The 18,653-nt window shown below is 43.2% G+C and overlaps 1 protein-coding gene across 1 annotated transcript in view; it reads left to right on the plus strand.

The window, feature by feature from the left end:
- The window catches only part of MED27 (mediator complex subunit 27), a 93,543-nt gene extending 84,120 nt beyond the window's left edge, over positions 1-9,423 (plus strand). The window contains exons 7-8 of the mRNA XM_082775647.1: positions 6,284-6,361; positions 8,915-9,423. Coding sequence (XP_082631773.1) covers positions 6,284-6,361; positions 8,915-9,049 — 213 coding nt within the window. The 3' untranslated portion in view covers positions 9,050-9,423. The remainder of the gene's footprint in view (positions 1-6,283; positions 6,362-8,914) is intronic.
- The last annotated feature ends 9,230 nt before the right edge of the window (positions 9,424-18,653 follow it).

Here is an 18,653-nt window from a genome sequence, read left to right on the forward strand (position 1 = left end):
CCGTAGCAAAATAGAGGAAATGGTTAAAACAGAGAAACTCTTACATTCTGTTAGCATTGTAGTACTGACGGATCTTCAGAACAAATGTTTTCATGCCACTAAAAATCATCAGTAGCTGTATCAGAGTATAGCTGAACATTCCTGAGCTGTTTTTCTGGTGCCAGTCAGCAGTACGGCTTTGTGGATAACACTACGTGTGAGCACTGTGCCCAGAAGGAAGGATATGGATGAGTTGCTCTTGCCACCGAGGAGCCCGGGCAGCCCTTTCAGCTCTGCCGCCTTTAAATGCTGCAAAATCAATCATCACTCTGAAGGGCAGGGACGTTTCTCTTTAAAAGCCACACCAAGTTCTCAAACTCTGTCTTCAATGATAATGCAACAACATCTGGAGCTCACAAGATACCTGTCTGTGGTAGCTGCGAGCCTGTCAAAATCTCCCAGGGCTGCAGGATGACTTTCTAGGTTAAGGACTAGAGACCTCTGATCTTCAATCCAACCCTGTCAAACGATGCTAAATTTGTCCTGACTTTTGTTTGCAAACGTTGGCTGTGTCAGCAAGCCTTTTCTCTCGCTCCTTATTAGTCAGGATACCCGGGTGTGTATAATTTGATGGGGGACAGCTCCCAGAGGGCCCATTACTGTTAGCATACGGTCATTTTCCGCGTTCCCTGGAGTCTTCTTGAGTCTGGTCGCGGGGTGAGTAAGCTTCGTAGCTATTGAATCCACCAGCAGGGTTAGATTCAGAGAATGGAGCTGAGAAATAAGAGAGGGGAGGCTGAAAGGGCAAAAGCACAAGGAGCAATGAAAAGGTTTTCAGACTGCCATGTTTGTCTGACATTTAAACTCTGCAGGAATAGCAACTGTTTTCATCTTAAACCTCCTTATTTTAGCACCTTGCGTGTCTTGGTCCACTGGCACAAGAGGAGGAACAAATAGGAAATCGGGAAGTATTTGGGGGCTTAAATCTTAGTGGGAGGAAAAATGTGTGTGAGGACTGCACGATTCCAGTCACTGTGCAGAAAGCTTAAATATATATATATAGATTGTGGAGAAAGGTGCACTACTTGTGAATTTGCATTCAAAAAAAAAATAAATGTAGAATAGTGGAACTGCTCTGAATGGATCAAAGCTGTGTAACTGGGGAAACGGAGTCAAACATGAATTGTTCCGTTTGTCAAGCTGCTCAGGAAGAGCAGCACAGTGTTTCTTGCTATGCAGTACGATCAGTTGGGCTGCTTGAGTCATATACATACGTCTGTTTCTTGCTGATCTCGAGTCCCTTTCTTAATTTCACCTAAGTGGTTTCTCATTTTTAGCGTGCCACCGACTGCTCTCTGTTTGGACTGACACTCCTCTTCCCGAGTCACGTTTTAACCTAAACTTTGAGCAGTTTTGTGCCTCCCCAGCTCTTTGTGAGACGTGCAATCCCAAACTCAGAGCACAATTTCCACCACTGCAAGGGCATATAAGTATTGTAATGTATGAAGATGTATTCTTGTCAATAATCTCAGAATAAAATCACATGCGGGATGAATGCATGCATGAGACAGCTATCGGGCTATTGATACGTCTGCTCAAGGAGAGGAGATGGGCTGGTCCAGGGTCACCTGCGGGACTGCTCCTTCGCATGGTAGCAGTTTGGCTTTGTTCAAAGACCTGCTTAGGTGGAAAAAAATCATCTCTGCTCCAGTCCAAATAAGCAGAACAAGCAAAATAAAAACTTAAACACTGGGAGCTCTGAAAACAGCTAAGAAATCCAATGCTTCAGAAAAGCCTGGTAGTGTTTTACTGAATTAGGAGCGGGGAAAGGTGTGTAAAGGATTTTTGTGGCGTTCGTCAGTGCTCGTTTGTGGAGGGACCATTTATCATCCTTCCAGAGTGCCTCCGAGGCACTGAGTGGGTTTTGTGCTCTCCTGATTCCCTCCAGAGAGACTAAAACGTGTTCCTGGAGAGAAGATTGAATAATGGGAATCCTTGGAAATGAACAAAGGCACTTGTGCAGTTTTCCACAGTATAAAAGGTCTAAACAGTAATAAAATAGTATGTTTTTTTATTCTTTTAGTGCTCTGATTATCCCCTAAAACTCATTGCCATAGGCTGACGTTAAGGTCACGAACCTTGCAGGGTTTACAAAAAAAATTAAAAAAAAACTTTCTGGGGATTTAGAGAATCCCTTTATATTAGATTGAGTCCTCAATGCGGTACTGGAGGAAATAAACCAATAAGTAAGTTGCGAGGAAAGTTGTGCCTCTTAGAGGAAGTTTTGCACCTCCTCTTGCAAAAGCAGAGCCAATAGCAATGAGAAAGTATTAGAACAGAGACAGCTTCTTTAGTTTAGCCATGTGATGATGTGATTCTTACTTTTCTGTTTTAGTTTTTCGGCCAGCTCTAGCTTCATACGTCTGTGGAACTTGCCTAATCTACGGAGGAGAAATGCCGTACCCCAGGTCCTTGATTTTGTGCCTCTTAAGGCAATTAGAGGAAGCACTTGTTCAGCTTTCCCAGCCTGTGAATTGTAGGATATTCTTGAATGAATTTTCCCCGTTGGAGATGTATGACTAACAGCATTTGTCAAGGCCCAATAATGCCATTTTTGGACAGCTCGTTGCAGCACAGCTCCGCTAGCAAGCGGGCAGGGAAATGCTATAGAAACGTCTGGCGTGGGCTCGGTTGAGACAAATAATGGGGATTTCGCTTGCTGCCCACTGCTGTGTGCTGCTCTCCCGAGCTATTTATAACCTGGGGAGCGAGCAAGCCCAGCAGCCGGCTGCACGAGCAGGGCAGGAGCACGCGGCTTCACCACCGCCACCTCCACGGGGAGCATCTCGCAGCAAGTGCAGGGGGGGCGAGCAGGGAAGATGGCATTTGAACAAAGTCACAATAAGATTGGGTATCAGCCTGCTTTGTATTCCCTCTAGATGAGGGAGTAGAGATGGGCTTAAGGAATGCACGATTCTAATCGGCTTGGTAACAAAAATGAGAAAAATATCTCCTGACTATTAGGAAAGAACAATTCCTTGTTCCAACTGAAAGCAAGACTGTGCCTCGCTAAAGCAGAACCACTTCATACAGCCCAAAACAGCTTAGGTTTGTTTAGAGGTGAAGACCAAATTTTTTTTTTCTTGTAAATGAAGTTTTTTCCTCTATCTGAGAGCGGGAGCATGCTTAGTTAAGCAACAGCTATTTTATTTAGCAAAATTGTGGCTTCAGTATATTGCCTTTTTTCTTTTTTTTTTTCTTTTAGCAAAAATGTCAGGTGCTTTTCAATATATGAATTGTGAGATATTGAGTTTTTCTGCAGCATCACTTGAAAATCTATTTCAAGGTCCAGAGCAACAGCTATCCTAATCAATTTGTACTTTTCTGAATATGCTCCTCTATAGAGAGAGGTAGAATTAAAAAGTGACTGATAGTTTAGATAGCAGTAGGTAGGATATAGCAATGAAAGTGAGGTTAATAAAATAAAGTCCTGAAATGCACAAGATGTCATCCTACACCCAGAATAAATTCGTTTGTGATTCCAGCTTGGCTGGAAGAAAAAATGTGTCCCTTAACTGAGCTGGCGCGTATGCAGTTTGTTTTGCTTTGCTTTGGTGTGAAATCATATTGTCATTACTAGAACTCAGGATCGATTTTTTTTTTTTTAAGAATTATTTTATTATTTAAAAAAAAAATGTTGGATGATTTATGCTTTCTCTCATCATCTCTGTAATCTTGGGGGACAGAGGTTTTAATTCTTCCTTCCCTGCCAAGCACTGTCCAGTTTTGTCTTTTCTCTTCTCTTTGCCATCACGTTGTGTGCTGCTTTCACTGGGGGGGGTTCGTTTCCCTACTCCTCTTCCTCAGATTTGACACCCACTTTGATCCGTTTCAGAAGCACTGTATAAGCAGTTGCTTATGGTAGAAATCCCTCCTTTTTGTTCAGAAAACATGATTAGTGTTCTAGCAATGCTGGTGTGGCTTTTATCTCCCTGTGGAATCTCATTAGCTTTACATTACAATGGGAGCAGCATATGTGCAACATTGCCAAAGTGGCCATTCCGTTTAAATTTGTTAATAACAGTATTTTTTTAGCAACTTTCCACATCTTCAATGCCAAGAGAAAACAACTTTGTTGTTCAGGGGAAAAAAAATACAGTTTGTTAGAAGTAGAAATAGAGCAGAAGGAGAGCGGCTGCTCATAAATATCCTCAGAACTTTCTATTCTTTGACATGTCTGGTGTTATCCTATAAAAACAGCATCTTAAAAGAAAAAAAAAATCACATAACTAGTAGGACTTGAGATGTTTGAAAGAAATGACTGGTTTGTGTTACGCTGTACTATTAATGTAGTTAATCGTGTTATTTCTGGGTTTGTGTGTGTGTGTGTGTTTGGCATATAAAGAGCTTCAGCAGGTTGAGGTCCATTTTGTGAACGTTTTCCCAGAAGTTTTACCTTGCAAATGCCAGAATCAGCTGTCCTTGCACTTGCTGGAGCTGCCTTAGGAGTGAGGCGTGTGTGTGAATGCTGGGGAGCAGAATCTGTTTCTAAAATTGCAGTGTAACTTAAAACTGCAGGATAGACTGTGTTCATCTCGTGTTCCGCGGAGGAAGTTTGTATGGTTAGAGGCTGTCTGTATGGGGATTTTCAGGAATATATCTTTTACAGATTCACCTCCCTGAATAGATTCATGCGTGAGCCTCTCTACAATGAAATTTTCAGCGCTTCAGCACAATTCGCTTTGCTGAATTAGACTAAATACAAATTAGGAACAAGTGGAGTTACTTGGGAACAGCAAATGTAATTTCAATTCACACTTTCTTACTCAGAATTTACTGTACTATGCAGATGTGCCCTGGAAAATAGAACGACAACACCTGAGAAGAACACCTCGTCTCTTTATTAATTACTGATGAGGACCATAAATAGATTTACAAGTTACGACATGAGAAAGAGCTACTGGGGTCGTGTTGTCTGAGATCTTTGTAGGTGCAGCCCAAAGAATTTTGCCAATAATTTCTGCCTGAAGCTGGTAACTTCTGTGAAGAAGCAAGCTGTTGAGTGTGATAATATTTTGGGAAGCTCTAAAAGTACAGCTGGCAGGCGGGGCACTGCTGGTGAATTTATATCAGAGCTGTTCAGAAACTGCCCCCCTTCAGAATCATTAGTAAATGGTAGTGATTTAAAAAAAAAAAAAAAAAAAAAAAGGAAAAACCAAACTATTGAACAATTGGTTAGTTCTACTGATTATTTTTTTTTAATTATTATTGTAGTTACAAATTTACATTTTATTTGTATTCTGTCTAGCTGTAATTCCCAGATGTAAGGTCTTGTTACGGCTCTGTCTGGTAGATTAAAAAGCTTTCTATCAGGAATCTTTTACTAATGCAAGTAGTTATGAGCCATAATCATATTAATTGATTCCTGTTTTCAGAGGAAATGAGAGCTCGATTCCTATTTGTTCAGCGTAAGCAACCTGAAATAGAACTACAAGATTTAAATCTTTCAAGTGTTCTCATGAAATTGAAGAGGAGTATCCTCACTCTTTCATTAAAATGCAGTTTCAAGTGAGGTTATTTTACTTTGTTTTCCTCATCCTTTTCTTTTTTTCTCTTCTCTTTTCCTTTTTTTTTTCCCCTCCAATAAAGAAGTCCAACCCCAAAACTTTTTTTTTTTTTTTCGGAAGTCTTGACCTCTGCCAGAACTATCTAATTTAGCTTCATTATTGTCATTTTTTTGTTGTTGTTTTGTTGAGCAGTTCAACATATGTTGAAGCAATATTGTTGAAGTGAAAAATGAGAACATAGAAAAGCAAAGTGCTTTCCACTGATACTGTGTGTTTAGTGACTTTGCTTGTTTATGATTTCACAGAATACGTGGGATTTCAATCACAAAGGTATAGGTTCTGCTCTTATGCTATAGGCATTTGTAAGTTAGATGAATAGATGCTTTTAACATGGAACAGGTTCTCTTCTTGACAAGTCTGTCCTTTTAACAGCAATAGAGACACTATTAGGTTTTGTCATGTTTTTGAATTTCCACAGGTGTTCTGATCTTGCTGTGTGCATATGAAGTTAGTTATCTAGATTGCTTTAGCTGATTCTTGTATGAAGTTGGCTGCAGGAATGGAAGCTAGCTGGAGAAAGCTATCCAAAATTACTCTAAGAATGTCTTCACAGTCACGTAGTCAGTCCCTGGTTTGCTGCCTCCCCATGGAATTTATGCTGCTTTTTCTTCACATTAGCACTTAATTTGTCAGCAATGCAGAATAAATAAGGCCTCTTCTCCTTTTGTCTGGTACAGGTGACGGATCACGCGACCACTGCTCTGCTGCACTACCAGCTGCCTCAGATGCCCGACGTGGTAGTCAGGTCTTTCATGGTAAGTGTGGTTGAAGAAACATACTACCAAACAGGCTGCAGCTTGCTGGCAGTGAATGGCACGAGGCAGTTGTGATGCATTTATAATTTCACCTGTTTAAGTAAGCTAGACAGTAGAGATTGACTGTAATTCTTTATCTCATACCTGGACAAGGATGGAAAATCTCAATACCATGGGGTAATTGTGAAGGTTGAGCTTTATACAGATATTCTTATCATAGCTCTCAGTATTTGCTAAGTGGTTCCTATTTACAAAGCTACTCTGGGTCATCTCTAAAGATAGCAGAAAAAATCCTTCTCAGCCAAACTCTTTGTTATGGACCAGCTCTTTCACACTGCTCTTGCTGTGCGAGGAGTCGATTTCTGGATGTGAGAAGTCAGCTTCAATGCAAGCTCCTCAATAAGAGCAAACTCCCGTTTAGTGTACTCCAGCTGAGCCAGCCTGCTTGTCAGTGTGCCAGTATGGCTTGTGGGGAGGCAGGGGCAGGAATGTCATCAGGAAGAGACCATTTTGCTGCATCCACCTTCAGCCCAAACCTAGTTTCATAAGGAATTGCGAGGGACTTGCTCGGTGCTGCAGCAGGTGGTTTTTGGAATTGAGGAAATGCTCACTGAGGTACTCCGCTCTTTCCTTACTGAATAAAATTAATGAAAACTACTCTACTTTCACATGCAGTTTTAAGTTTATCACTTTAATTCTGCTTGTATTTAGGTTTTTATTTGTGAAATAAACTTGTGTACAAGCAGTCCTGTTAGAGGGTGAGAACAAGGGTTTATGATTTGGAATTCCTTCAGAATTTTGGCAATGAACGCTGTTGCTGTTCTCTCCACTGCAGTCTCCACTGCAAAGGAGGCTTTGAGGAGAGACTTTTTCTGCTCTTCAGACTTTTTAGTTCAGCTATTGCATTACCCCTTCACTTGGAGCAATGTAATTGAGACTTTGTAAAAACAAACATCTAATTTTGCCATTCACAATCTGTAGGTGTGTAAGATAGCATCGGTTCTTTTATGTCTTTCATTTCCAATGTGTGATTTCAGGTCAGATTCGCTTACCTGCTGTGCTTGTTTCTTTGTTTATTTAATAAAAAGGCCACGAAGATGAGAGATCACGAAAGTCTTTTCTCTTAGAGTGCATCTTAAAATGGGTTTTGAAAGGTGAAAACAACTCTTACTGGTCAAATTCATGTTCCAACATGTGTCTGAAAATTAATGTTTAATAGAATGGGTAGCACGTTTGTTTAAGCCATGAGCCTGCCTTATTGATTTGATAAAACAGTACTAAAAATTTTAACAAAGCAAAACCAGATGTACAACCAAAGTGTCAATAAATTAGTCCTTTCAGCTGTCAGTTGAGCAATCCACATGACAGGATGTAGTGAAGCCCTGATTTTCCAATGGCAATGGAGAAGAATTTTTTTTTTTCTTTCAACAGATGTCTTAAGCGCACAATTCAACTTCATTTACCTATTTTTGTGTCGCAGTTCAGAAAATTCAATATCTCTGTTGTGCAAGCAGAGTCCATCCAAGCTGAAGTAAATAACAGCAATTTACTTGTAGTGTTCTGTTGCCCTTGTCCCCATATTTACTGCTAAACCCATGGAAGACCCAGTTCTTCTGGAGGAGAGTTATTGACGGCCAAAGGTTTGGTTGCTATAGAGAAGGCTCTGATGAAGATGGAAGGATTTGTTTCAATAAACTCAGCTGACCTCTTCTTCAGGGAACAATTTTCTCTTATCGATGTAATTCAATAGGACTTTAAATGACAAGATTCATGTGCATCCTTCACAGTATAAATCTGCTGGTCTAGGTATTTTTTAGTTGCGTATCTCCTTGAGTTTGGAATTGAGTTATGTAATGCTTATTGTTATGTATGACAATGGGAAAAAACACTTGAGAGGCAAGAGCTTTACCTAGAACACCTGTACTTGCTGTTTGTAGTTCAGCAGTTGCCTTTTTCTGTGTATATATTTATATCACTGAATATATATATATATATATATATCAGCATAATCAGATTTAAAATCATTGAGTATTTTTATGACCAGTGAGTATTGATCTTAAAATTGCATTAGGGAGGAAGTTAGTTAGCTTGCTGTGAAAGTGCTTGTATCTTCAGCTATTAAGAGTTCAGACTGTTGCAGAACGTTTGCAGTGGGGGTGTGATAGATGCTCATAGGAAGAGACAAACCAATATTCAGTTGAAGAAGGTACCCATCAAGAACAATTAAATTCCAGTAGAAATATGAGGAGCAGGAGAACATTTGCCTTCTGCAAAGATACTCTAGCTGCAAAAACCTCCTGCTCAGAGTGTGTGAATTGCTGTTAGCAAATTTGCTTAAGTGACTAAAAAGGCAAAATATTTAATAAGTGAGAATTCAGCTATATGGTGACCTTGTACTCTTCTGCATATTTCTGTTTATAAAATCACTGTGTACCTCACTGGGGCCTTGCCAAAACACTTTCTCTGTCCTTGGGATCACTGCTTGACAAGAATGATGACATAGGGGAATGTCCACATCCAGTTTTCTTAATTTCTCTCCCTTTTTCCTTTTAGACCTGGTTAAGAAGTTACATAAAGCTGTTCCAGGCTCCATGCCAGCGCTGCGGGAAGTTTCTGCAGGATGGCCTGCCGCCCACGTGGAGGGATTTCCGAACACTTGAAGCCTTTCATGACACTTGCAGGCAATAGTAGCACAGCCCAGCAGTTGGCATGTGGGGAGAGAACTATGTCATGGCTGGAAAGAGAGCTGCTGGTTTAATTGCTGGTTCTATTTCTGGCCCTTTCATCCTGTACTAAATACTGGGGTTGCACTAATACATTTTACTATTTAAAAGTCCTTGCACGGCAAGGCAGATGTGAGTCTGATGTATTTTGGAGAAGATGGTAAAGATCTATATGTGATTTCTTGATGCTTCTCAGCTGAAATGAATCTGTGGAGATCTGATAGTAATGATCTTTATCCTAAATGTTAAGGAAAATATCCATGTACAGTTCGTGTTTTGAAACAGAATTTACGATGTTGAAATCTTTTGTAAGCTTGAAATAAATTTTGTATTCCAGAACTTGTGCTATTTATTTCATTATTTGATTAGCAGAATCCTTGGGTCTGGTGTGAAGTTTTTAAAGCTGAAGACAAACTGGAAACATTAAAACAGGAATGCTGATATGATAGGGTTTTGTTGTTGTTGCAAGGCTGCTTATCTGTGCTGGTCTTTTTCTGGATGAGATGATGGTGTTGATTAAACATGGAATTTCAAAGGCATGTGGCAGCTTGGAAGATGCAATGTACTTTCTGAGGCGGGGGGGAACAGATGTTTCCCTTTACTAAAATTGTAAGGAAAAATGTTAACAAAATTTGCATGTATTAAGTGGTTAGAAATGTGTGATGAGCAGTGACACTGTGTATAATTCATTTGTCCTGTTTTAGAACTGAAAGTAGGAAAATAACTCAGCCCTTCAGCACAGATATGTATGACATGTTTCCTAAATGATTTAAAACTTGCATGCAACGTGCCACTGAAGGGTAAGAGCCCACCCAGCCGTCGTTCCACTTGGAATGGGTGGAAGTGTTCATCTGCTACGAACCCCAGCCAATTTTCCATCACCCATAGACCAGGAAGTCTCTGGTCCTGTCCTGGCTGAACGTTTGCTGGCCTGGGACTGTTGTGGTTTCAGTGTCTTCTTTGGTATTTTCTTGAGAACTCTGTTTCATCTGTCACCTCTTGATAGCTAATTTGGCTGTGCCACCTGTCCTTCCTGCTGGTGCACCCTCCTTTCCTTTACAAGCCACGAAGGTTTTAGTGTTAAGCTTGCTTTGGGGAGCCAGTAAAGAGGTGACGCATTGTCACCTGGCTGATTTTTAAAATAAGTTGACAATGAAGTGTAATGCTGCAGGAGGATTTTCAGGTGCCTTCTGCTTGTGTGAAAAGCTTCTGGTGCAGAAAGAACAGATATCCCTATCAGAGGCTTTAGTGGTCGCAAGGTTTGATTTCATTTTAGCAATGAATGTTGCGTAAAGTTAACCACGTTGTCTGAAAGGGGGCTGAGGGGGAAGAACAGGAAGGGGAGGCATCCCTTTGTTTGTAGTGGAGTGAAATCGGGTGTTCAGAGACCTCAAAGCACTCATCTCATTTTATTTGAACCAACAGCATTCACGAGACAATGCATTTAATAGCTGTGGAACCTGAAAAGTGAAGAAAATTGAGCATCACCCTGTACCTGTATGGTGCTGGCTGAGCTGTGTTTGCTGCTAACACAAAGGACCGAGCTTCCACAGACAGCTTCTTGTCGTGCGGACTGAGTGGTGCAGGAGTTTCAGCTTCCTAGCTGCAGGACTCGGGCGAGACTGGCTGTTATTAAAGACAGAGGTACTTGAAAGAGAATACATGTTTATGACTTCCTGTGGAGGCACAACACTGTGTATGAACAATGAGCGTATATTTGTTTGAGGATGTTGGTAGGTGACATTCGATTCTTTTTTTTAAACTCCCCCCTCCAGGCACCAAAGAGAAGTTGCCCCAGGAGGGAGATAATGGCTTTTCAAATCCAGCTGCAGCTGAACTACCTAATGAAAACTTGTGCTGCTATTTGACCCAAGCAGCCTTCTGGGTACAAAGATCACCCAAGACAGAACAACGTGTGCATCTTGGATGAGAGAGAGCCTTGTAAATAAGCAGCCCCGTGTCCCGCTACTGTACTAATTAGAAGGCCTGGGTTTCTGACGGTGTAAGCATTTCTTTCGTTAATAAAAAGGTCATAATGTGGTATCCAACCTGCTTTAGGCACTGCTGTCTGCTCCATTTTGTTTATACTTAAATAATGGTGTAGAAAGCAAATTCCAAAGTTCACAGAAGTATTATATATGGAATCGGCTATTGGCACTTGGAGATAATTAGTTTTAGAAAACAGCATCAGGCAGACCGTGTTAATTGAGCCTGAAATTTTAAACCTGTAATTGGCAAGTCTGATGGAGAGTCATAAAAATCACTGTAGGTACCCAAGTACAAAGATAATTGTCTTACAGAAACGCGACTCAAACCTGTTTGTGTTTCTTCCCCTCAGAAACTGCAGTTGGAGGGAGTCTGCTCCCATCGCACGCCTTGAGAAGGAACAGCACTTCCTATCCCTGTAATCTTTTGAAGTGCAACAGGTTGGAATATTTCCGTTTCAGGGAGTGGAATTTAACCATGTAAATTAATATAAGCTTCTAAATTTCAGCAGTTTGGATGCGGTACGTGCTTGTCTCTGCTCATTGTCCTGGAACTTGGAATGCTTGGTGGTGAGTGCCTGATTGAGATGCCAGTTTCCAAGCCAAGCAAAAGCTCTCTTCGAGTTTTGAATGCAAGGAATAGAAGCTGGGAGATGGGTTTGAACTGGAAAGCCCTTTTCACAGTACAGCACGTTGCTGTTCTTCCCCAGCTCTGCAGCTTCGGTACTGGACACTAATATTTCCCACCCTTGGTTAAAAGGGACGGGAGGCAAAAAGCAGTTGAGTTACGTGATGAGCAACTTACGTTTTAGTTTTTTCATTGGAGTTTGTTGCAGCTTTTAAAACCACTCACATCTTAAGGCAAACAGCAAAGACCATGATCCCTAAAGAGCAGTTGGCTCTCACTTCTGCATGTTCTAGACCTGCATTTCTTAGGGCATTGCACAGCCAGCAGCAGCCGAATCTAACAGAGAAAATGAAATTAAGTCATGTGCTGAAACAACTTTGCTGCTTTTAGTGGCTCGGGTAATGGGTTGTATTCTATCGAGCTGCATTGTTCCGACGTTTTTTATAGGGCAATGATACATTAAAGTCAGCCAATTCCTAGAAAAATGCATCGCCTCACCCTGCCCGGTGTCAGCTTGGCGCGCCCTGCCCTAATCAGAGCATGCACTTCTATTGCACCCTGATGGGAAGAAATCCCTTTTTATTTTTCCATGTGTAAACCCCGCCTACTGTTCTTTGTAGAGCTTGCAAGTGCTAAAGGTTACAAAATCCATCTTTTCTCTAAGAAAGCAACTTAATTAATGTGAAAGTGTTTCTCCCATGAAGGGAACCCTCAGCAGCTATGCAGTGTGTATTGCAGCCAGCTCCCCGCTTCCCTCCCAGCACCCCTCCCCAAACCACTTTAATTTCTCTGCCAATATTGGACAAATGTAACAGGCTGACTTTTTAATTTTCTACTCCCAGGTCTCCCTTGTCCCCTCATGCATTTTTCATCACAGCTCGTGGCTCCCTCCCTGCCTGCCCTGTGAACAATATTGATCGACTGATTAAGCCATCAAGCCGTGGCAAACAACTTTAATTTTCGAACCAAAGCCTTTTAGTTCTCTTCCCTTTCTTGTATATTTGTTACCTTCTTATGAAGTTTTAAATGCCTCCTTGGAAACAAATAGGATTTTTAAATTAGTCCCTGGGTTAATTGGGAGCTGCGCGCTACCAATAGCAATCCCCATTAAAATACTAACCCAAAAAGTGTAAAAAGAGAGAACGGGATGTGTGAGGTACTGATTCAAAGCCAGAATCATTTCTCCAAGCGCTTGGGGAAGGACTAAAAGGATGTTTGTGGTGCTGGCCTCTTCTCTTCGGTCTTTCCTAGTAGCCTGGTGGTAAATTTTGTGGAGGCCGCAGGGCAGGTACTGGCTCCCTGTTGCTGTGTGTGACCTTATTGGAGGTGCATGTCATAGATTTAGTTCAAGTACATGCAACAGGGCGACAGATCAGCCTCAAAGCTGCCTCCTAATGCAGGTTTTATCCGTGAATTTAGCACCTTAATCTGCTTCCTGGGCTCCTTCCCTGAGCTCAGCGTAGGGCCTGGCTCCTGAGTCGGGCTCAGACCAACCAGGCCACACGCAAGCCTCTCATTCCCCTGCTTTATCACTAATGTGCTATGAGGCAGGGCTTTTGTTCTTTAACCTCACCGGGTGTCCTTCAGAAGAGGAGATTTTCTGCAAGTAAATGGGGAAAGCGACTGCCTGGGGGGATTTGGTTGCACCAGAAGCACGCTGCTCTGCGGTGGTAGCCCTGGGGCAGCAGGAACACGACTTGGGGGTACTGGGGCTGTGTCACCTCTTGTTCTGAGGAGCTCTGAATCTGGTTTGAGTATCAGATAGTTCCTGCAAAAACGTGTGTTGTGAACTTGTTAGAATTTCTGAGGTTGTCTTTTCCCTTCCCTTTTGAAATCAAGTGATAAAAACAAAAGTCGTCTTGTTAACACAAGGAGAGCAGCGAACCCACTGGAAGGTCAGTGGCGTGTTCCTTCTCCAGAACCAGCATTTTTTGTTTGTTTTTTAATTTGGCATTTGTCATCTGTAAAGCTCAACGGTGGTACTAATACCTGATTACCAGTTTTATATGGTAAAAATGAAAGGAGAGAAAAAACTGAGGTACGGCATGGGAGTATAAACGGTCTTTTGTTATGCGCTGAGTTGTAAGAAGGCAGGGACAGCTGAGCATTCCTCATTTTATTTACTTGTTTATGTCAATAAGGAGACTAATTCAAACTGAGAGTCCTTGTAGTTGGCACTAGAGAGTTTTGTGCTGATCAAAAAGTTGCTCTGAAAAGCAGAGGGCTGGGATCAAGGATGAGGAGGGTTTGTTACTCAGATTCTGGGGCTGCTTGTGTTGGGTTTTAAACGTGGCTGCTTGCACCGTGCTTGGGTCTGCCTTTGTTCAGCGTCTAAGATGAGTTCCTGCAAGTGAACTTAGGAATATTTCCCGTAAAACAACAAAAAAGTGAAATTATTATTAGCAAGATAATTTCAAATTCATGAGAACAAATATCTGCATCGGGAACATGATTGTAACAGTTGCACTCGTGAAGCAGTGGCGCAGGCTGGGAGCTGTGTATTCGGGTACAATTAACCTCTGGCACCCACGTTTCAGCTCTCGAGTTCTCACAACAAGCTGCTCATTTGGAATCCACAGGTGAAGAATTATTAGCAGGAAATATCACCATGGCCTCGGTATAAAAATAAAATTGATAGCGGGGAGAAGAAGCCTGTGCTTGTACAGTGCTGCCATGCCCTTGCCTCTCGCCATCTGCACATCCTGCGTGCGTTTGGGTTTTGTTAAGGTATTTTTAGCTCTTTTTCTTTCCTTACAGCCTGTCTACCATTGACAATCCCCTTTAAAATGCTGAGAAGAAAGCAAGAGGCTTCTCTTTTTAAAGGAGCTGGCATCCCATCGGCCGGGGCTTGAGGATGACAATGAACGGCAGCCTCCCCTGAGCTCCAAACAATCCAGCAGCAGCTCCGGGAAGAGGCAACCTGCGGGCCCCATTCCTTTTCCTCGAGACAAAGCAGCCGGGCAGTCAGCTCTGCTTACAGATGCAGAGGCCAGAGCCCACAGGGGGGACCTGAAGGTGAGTGAAATGTCAGCGGAGGAAGGCAAACCCTGCAGCCTCTGGTCTGGGGCTGAGAATTGTGTGAGTCCTGCTGGAGGAGCGGGCTTCACTCACAGCAAAAGGCTCTGCCAGTGTCTGGGGGCTGCAGCCAGGTCAGGTCCCGGGATGCTGGGCTTGGGCAAGAACTGCTGAAGCAGGACCTTCGTGTCCAGGAGGCTGGGTTACGTTTTGTTCTCTCACTGAGTTTCTATTCAAGCTAGCTCACTCTTTTATAAACCCCATTCTTGTGCTGCGTTCCTCCTGAGCCAAGAGGTGACTGTTCCTGCACAATGCTGACGCGCTCCCAAAACACTTGCTCCTAAATTTCCCAAATCTGGTTTTCTGACTCAGATTGCAGCCAGGTTAAGGGAGGGAGAGAAAACTTACCAGCACGTCACTTAAAGATCTGTTCTGCTCACGCACGGGGTGAGTTCCCTGAGTTTTGAACGCCAATCCCCCGTTTGTTGCTGCAGAGGGGAAAGGGCTGGTGCTGGTGTGCGATGTGCTCGCGCTCCTCCCTCCCACACAGTCCCACTGCCACCACTGCACACGCTGTGAGGCAACAGCCATGAAAGATTACAGTAAAATTAGATTCTTATATTAAATATTTTTTCTCCTACTGAAAAACATATGGAAGTTAAACCAAGAGTATCTAACGAGACATGCCAAGAAGCAAAGCTGCTAAGCACTTCAGATTTTTTTTTTATTTTTACTGTTCACCTCACATAATTAGACATCCATGAAATTGAAACAGAATACTGTGATATTATATTTTTACATTCTTAAAGGAGCAGGCGGTGATCGCTAAAAAATGTTCATGTTCAAAATTCACTTGTGTCAATCGCATTGGGAAATTGGAGGCATGCTCCCTTTCATTACTGGGGCTGATACTAGGGTCTGCAAGTGTCCAGGGGGTGTTGCCTTCTGCAAAAGTCTTCCATGCTTGTTCCAGAGGTTATAAAACTGTAACTCTGATTGTGTTTAGCTCTAATCCTTGGGTATAATCCTATGGTGTGCCCACGTTTGACATCTCTGTTTCTGAACCAATTTGCTTGGGCTGTTAATAATCCCCTTCTTGGCTGTCCTCTGTTAATGGACTGTTACAAAATTCAGTGAAAAGATTAATATTTATTTTTAATCTAAGCACATTTGTAAAGGGTTTTCTTGGGGTTGGGGGGGAAAGGACATGATTCACCACCATTTGAAAAGCAAATACGTGCCTTTTCCTTGCACGATCTGAACTAGGAAAGAGCTGAGCTCTCTCTTTTTTAATACAACCCAACTTATAGCCCATGGAAGAAAAATCAATACACCCTTACCCAAGTTATCAGAAATACTGAAAATATTCATCATTAAATAGTGGTGATGTAAACAAAAAGTAACACCTTCAGCCATTGAGATTAAAAGTGTATTTGCTTCATTTTTTTTTTCCAAGTGCAGTGCCTGAAGAGCTCAGTGCGAGTAGGGTGTGAAGTTCTGTTTGATGGAGACACAGCGAGGAGAAAGGAAAGCTTCTACAGAGCATTCAGAAGGCAAAGTATTAAAAAATAAATAGAAAAAAACTCAGAGACCCTGATTTGTAGGCTGCATTTTAAGTTGGTGCTGCCAACCAAAGCTTTCCCTTGAAAGACTGTTAACAAAGAAAAACATCCTGGTCTGTTTTATTGCCGTTTCCATTCTGTTGTTTTACCAGCTTTAAGTAAAAGCTGTTCATCCTTAGATTGCGATTCAAAAAAAGTAACTCCACGCATTTAGATAGATGCCTGGCATTTTGGCCTCTTCCTTTTGAAGAAGCTGCAAAAATTGGGCTTTATTTCCTAACCTTTCCTATTGTGCCTGAAGGTGAAGTCCCCTGGCTTGCAGCATGCTCCGATGTCAGTTCAGAGGTGGGTTTTGGCACCTGTGCTCCCGTCTGTCCTCCAGGTTTGTGCTTAGGTTTCAGCAGCTCCCCCCCTGTGCTCGGTGCTTGTAGGACGAGGAGGATTTCCTGACGCAGGGCCCTGCCCTGCAGCGAGCAGAGGACAGGGGAGGTGTATTTCATAACAGCGCTGGGTTTTATTGGCCATGGAAAATTGAATTTCTTTAAAATGTAAATTTTGAGAATGGTTATATTTTATCATTCATCCCCGAGGTCTCGCAGGTTTTACAAACCCGTTTTAATCTTGGATTGATTGATGTCAATGGGAGTTTTCCATCGGCTTCAATAGATCTTGGCCAGGTCCCAGGGTGCAGCAATGCAACGATCCCTGGGAGGGAACGCAGCAGCTGCTAAGCCTCGTGAGGTGATGCTCTTGGACAAGAGGAGACGCTTTATCAGCCTGAATAAAATAGAGGTAGGCATCTGTGAACCCCCGAAACAGTACGAGGTCGGAGACGGCTCTGGGCAAAGAGCCTGGATCCCACTGTCGCTTCTAATAACGCCTCCAAGGATGTCAGCCACGTCCTCTGTGTGAAGGTGGGATGTGCAGGAGAGCCAAGGCTCTGTGTGTGTGTGTGCCCAGGACTTTTGGTGTGACACAGGCCCATGGGGAAAGGCGGTGATGTGCTCCGAGGGGCGTCCGTGTGGGCTGGGAGCACCGGGCAAGCAGTGCTGAACACTGGAGGCTCATTTCACGGCCTCACCGTGCCAGAGCAGGGGTTGAAGCCTGGTGATGCTGAGGGAGAAAAAATAGAGTCAGGTTCAGGCCTTAAGAGAAGGGGTCGGGGTTCGATCCATGCACAGCACCAAGGCAGGGAGGGTACCAGGCCCCCAGCACAGGCTGGAGGAGCGTGGGGCTGTCCCAGGCTCTCTTCTCTCCCTCCATTCAGCCCTCTGTTCGAGGCGTGCTTCTCCCAACAGGATCGAATTATGTCCCATTAAATTTCTCCATGTCATTTCTTTAACTAGCTGTGCAAACGAAAATGCTGTTGTGCGTGTTGCATGTATTGGTATTTGCTCAGGGACCATCTTAAAGAAATATCCTAATATGCGGTGTAATGTAGACATAAATCACTTTGCCTTTTGGTAATGCGCTTGATCAATCTGTGCTACGGATCCCCCCGCTCCCCCCATTTGTAATGATCTGTCCGTCTTTGGCGTGAGATTAATAGTAGCTGCTTCAAGAGCATTAAGATGACATTATCTCAAAAAAGAGCAAATGCTGTTTGAATTGGGGATTGTAATGGGATCGACGTTCCTAGGTTCGGTGGGAGAAGGTGGCTGCTTGTGGGAGAGCTCCTGCCTCCAGCCTGAGCTCAGGTGGGTGTTAAATGCAGCAAAGTGCCAGGGTTTGTGCCCTGCTTTGGGAGGGATGGCATCGAGGGGCCACGTGTGACACAGCCCCATGAAATGCTGAAGACTCAAGCCCATCACCCAAGGGTTTGTGGACCAGGAGACTGCACAGACGTGGGACTCACAGGCGCCTTCGCACACAGCCCTGTGTGAAGAGCTGATAGATTTTCTTTTAAAGATCTAAAAGCCAAGGGGTGAGACCCCAGGGGACACTTTAAAGCCACCATCCTTCCTTCACGCGCTTTCAGGAAGAGCAATGCCAGCAAAAGCCAAGCTCGCTGCAACCTTCTCTCTCCTCCTTAGCTCCCCCCTTGTTTCCGAGCTCTGCTTTTGAGGACCTTTGCACAAGCGACACGTGGATGTCCTCTGCGTGTCCTGCTTTGAACCGTTCGGTTGCAGCGTTTTCTCCCAAGCTCGGTGCTAAAAATACTTTGAAGGTAAGCCCTGGAGTGGCTCTCTTCACCGGTGCCTTCTCCTCCTGCCCAGGCAATTTCCCCCACAGAAGAGCCCTTTTCTCCCAGAGGAAACTTGGTATTGATCTCGCCACTTTGTGAAGGGAGGGGAAACACACGGCACCTTTCATCTTCCCCTCTGGTGGAGTGATCCCGGTGTTGGTTTTGTGTTTGATGACCGGAGGATTTTAATCCGG

The sequence above is a fragment of the Aythya marila genome (genome assembly GCF_965140915.1).
Source record: "Aythya marila genome assembly, chromosome: 19".
Classification (NCBI taxonomy): Eukaryota; Metazoa; Chordata; class Aves; order Anseriformes; family Anatidae; genus Aythya; species Aythya marila.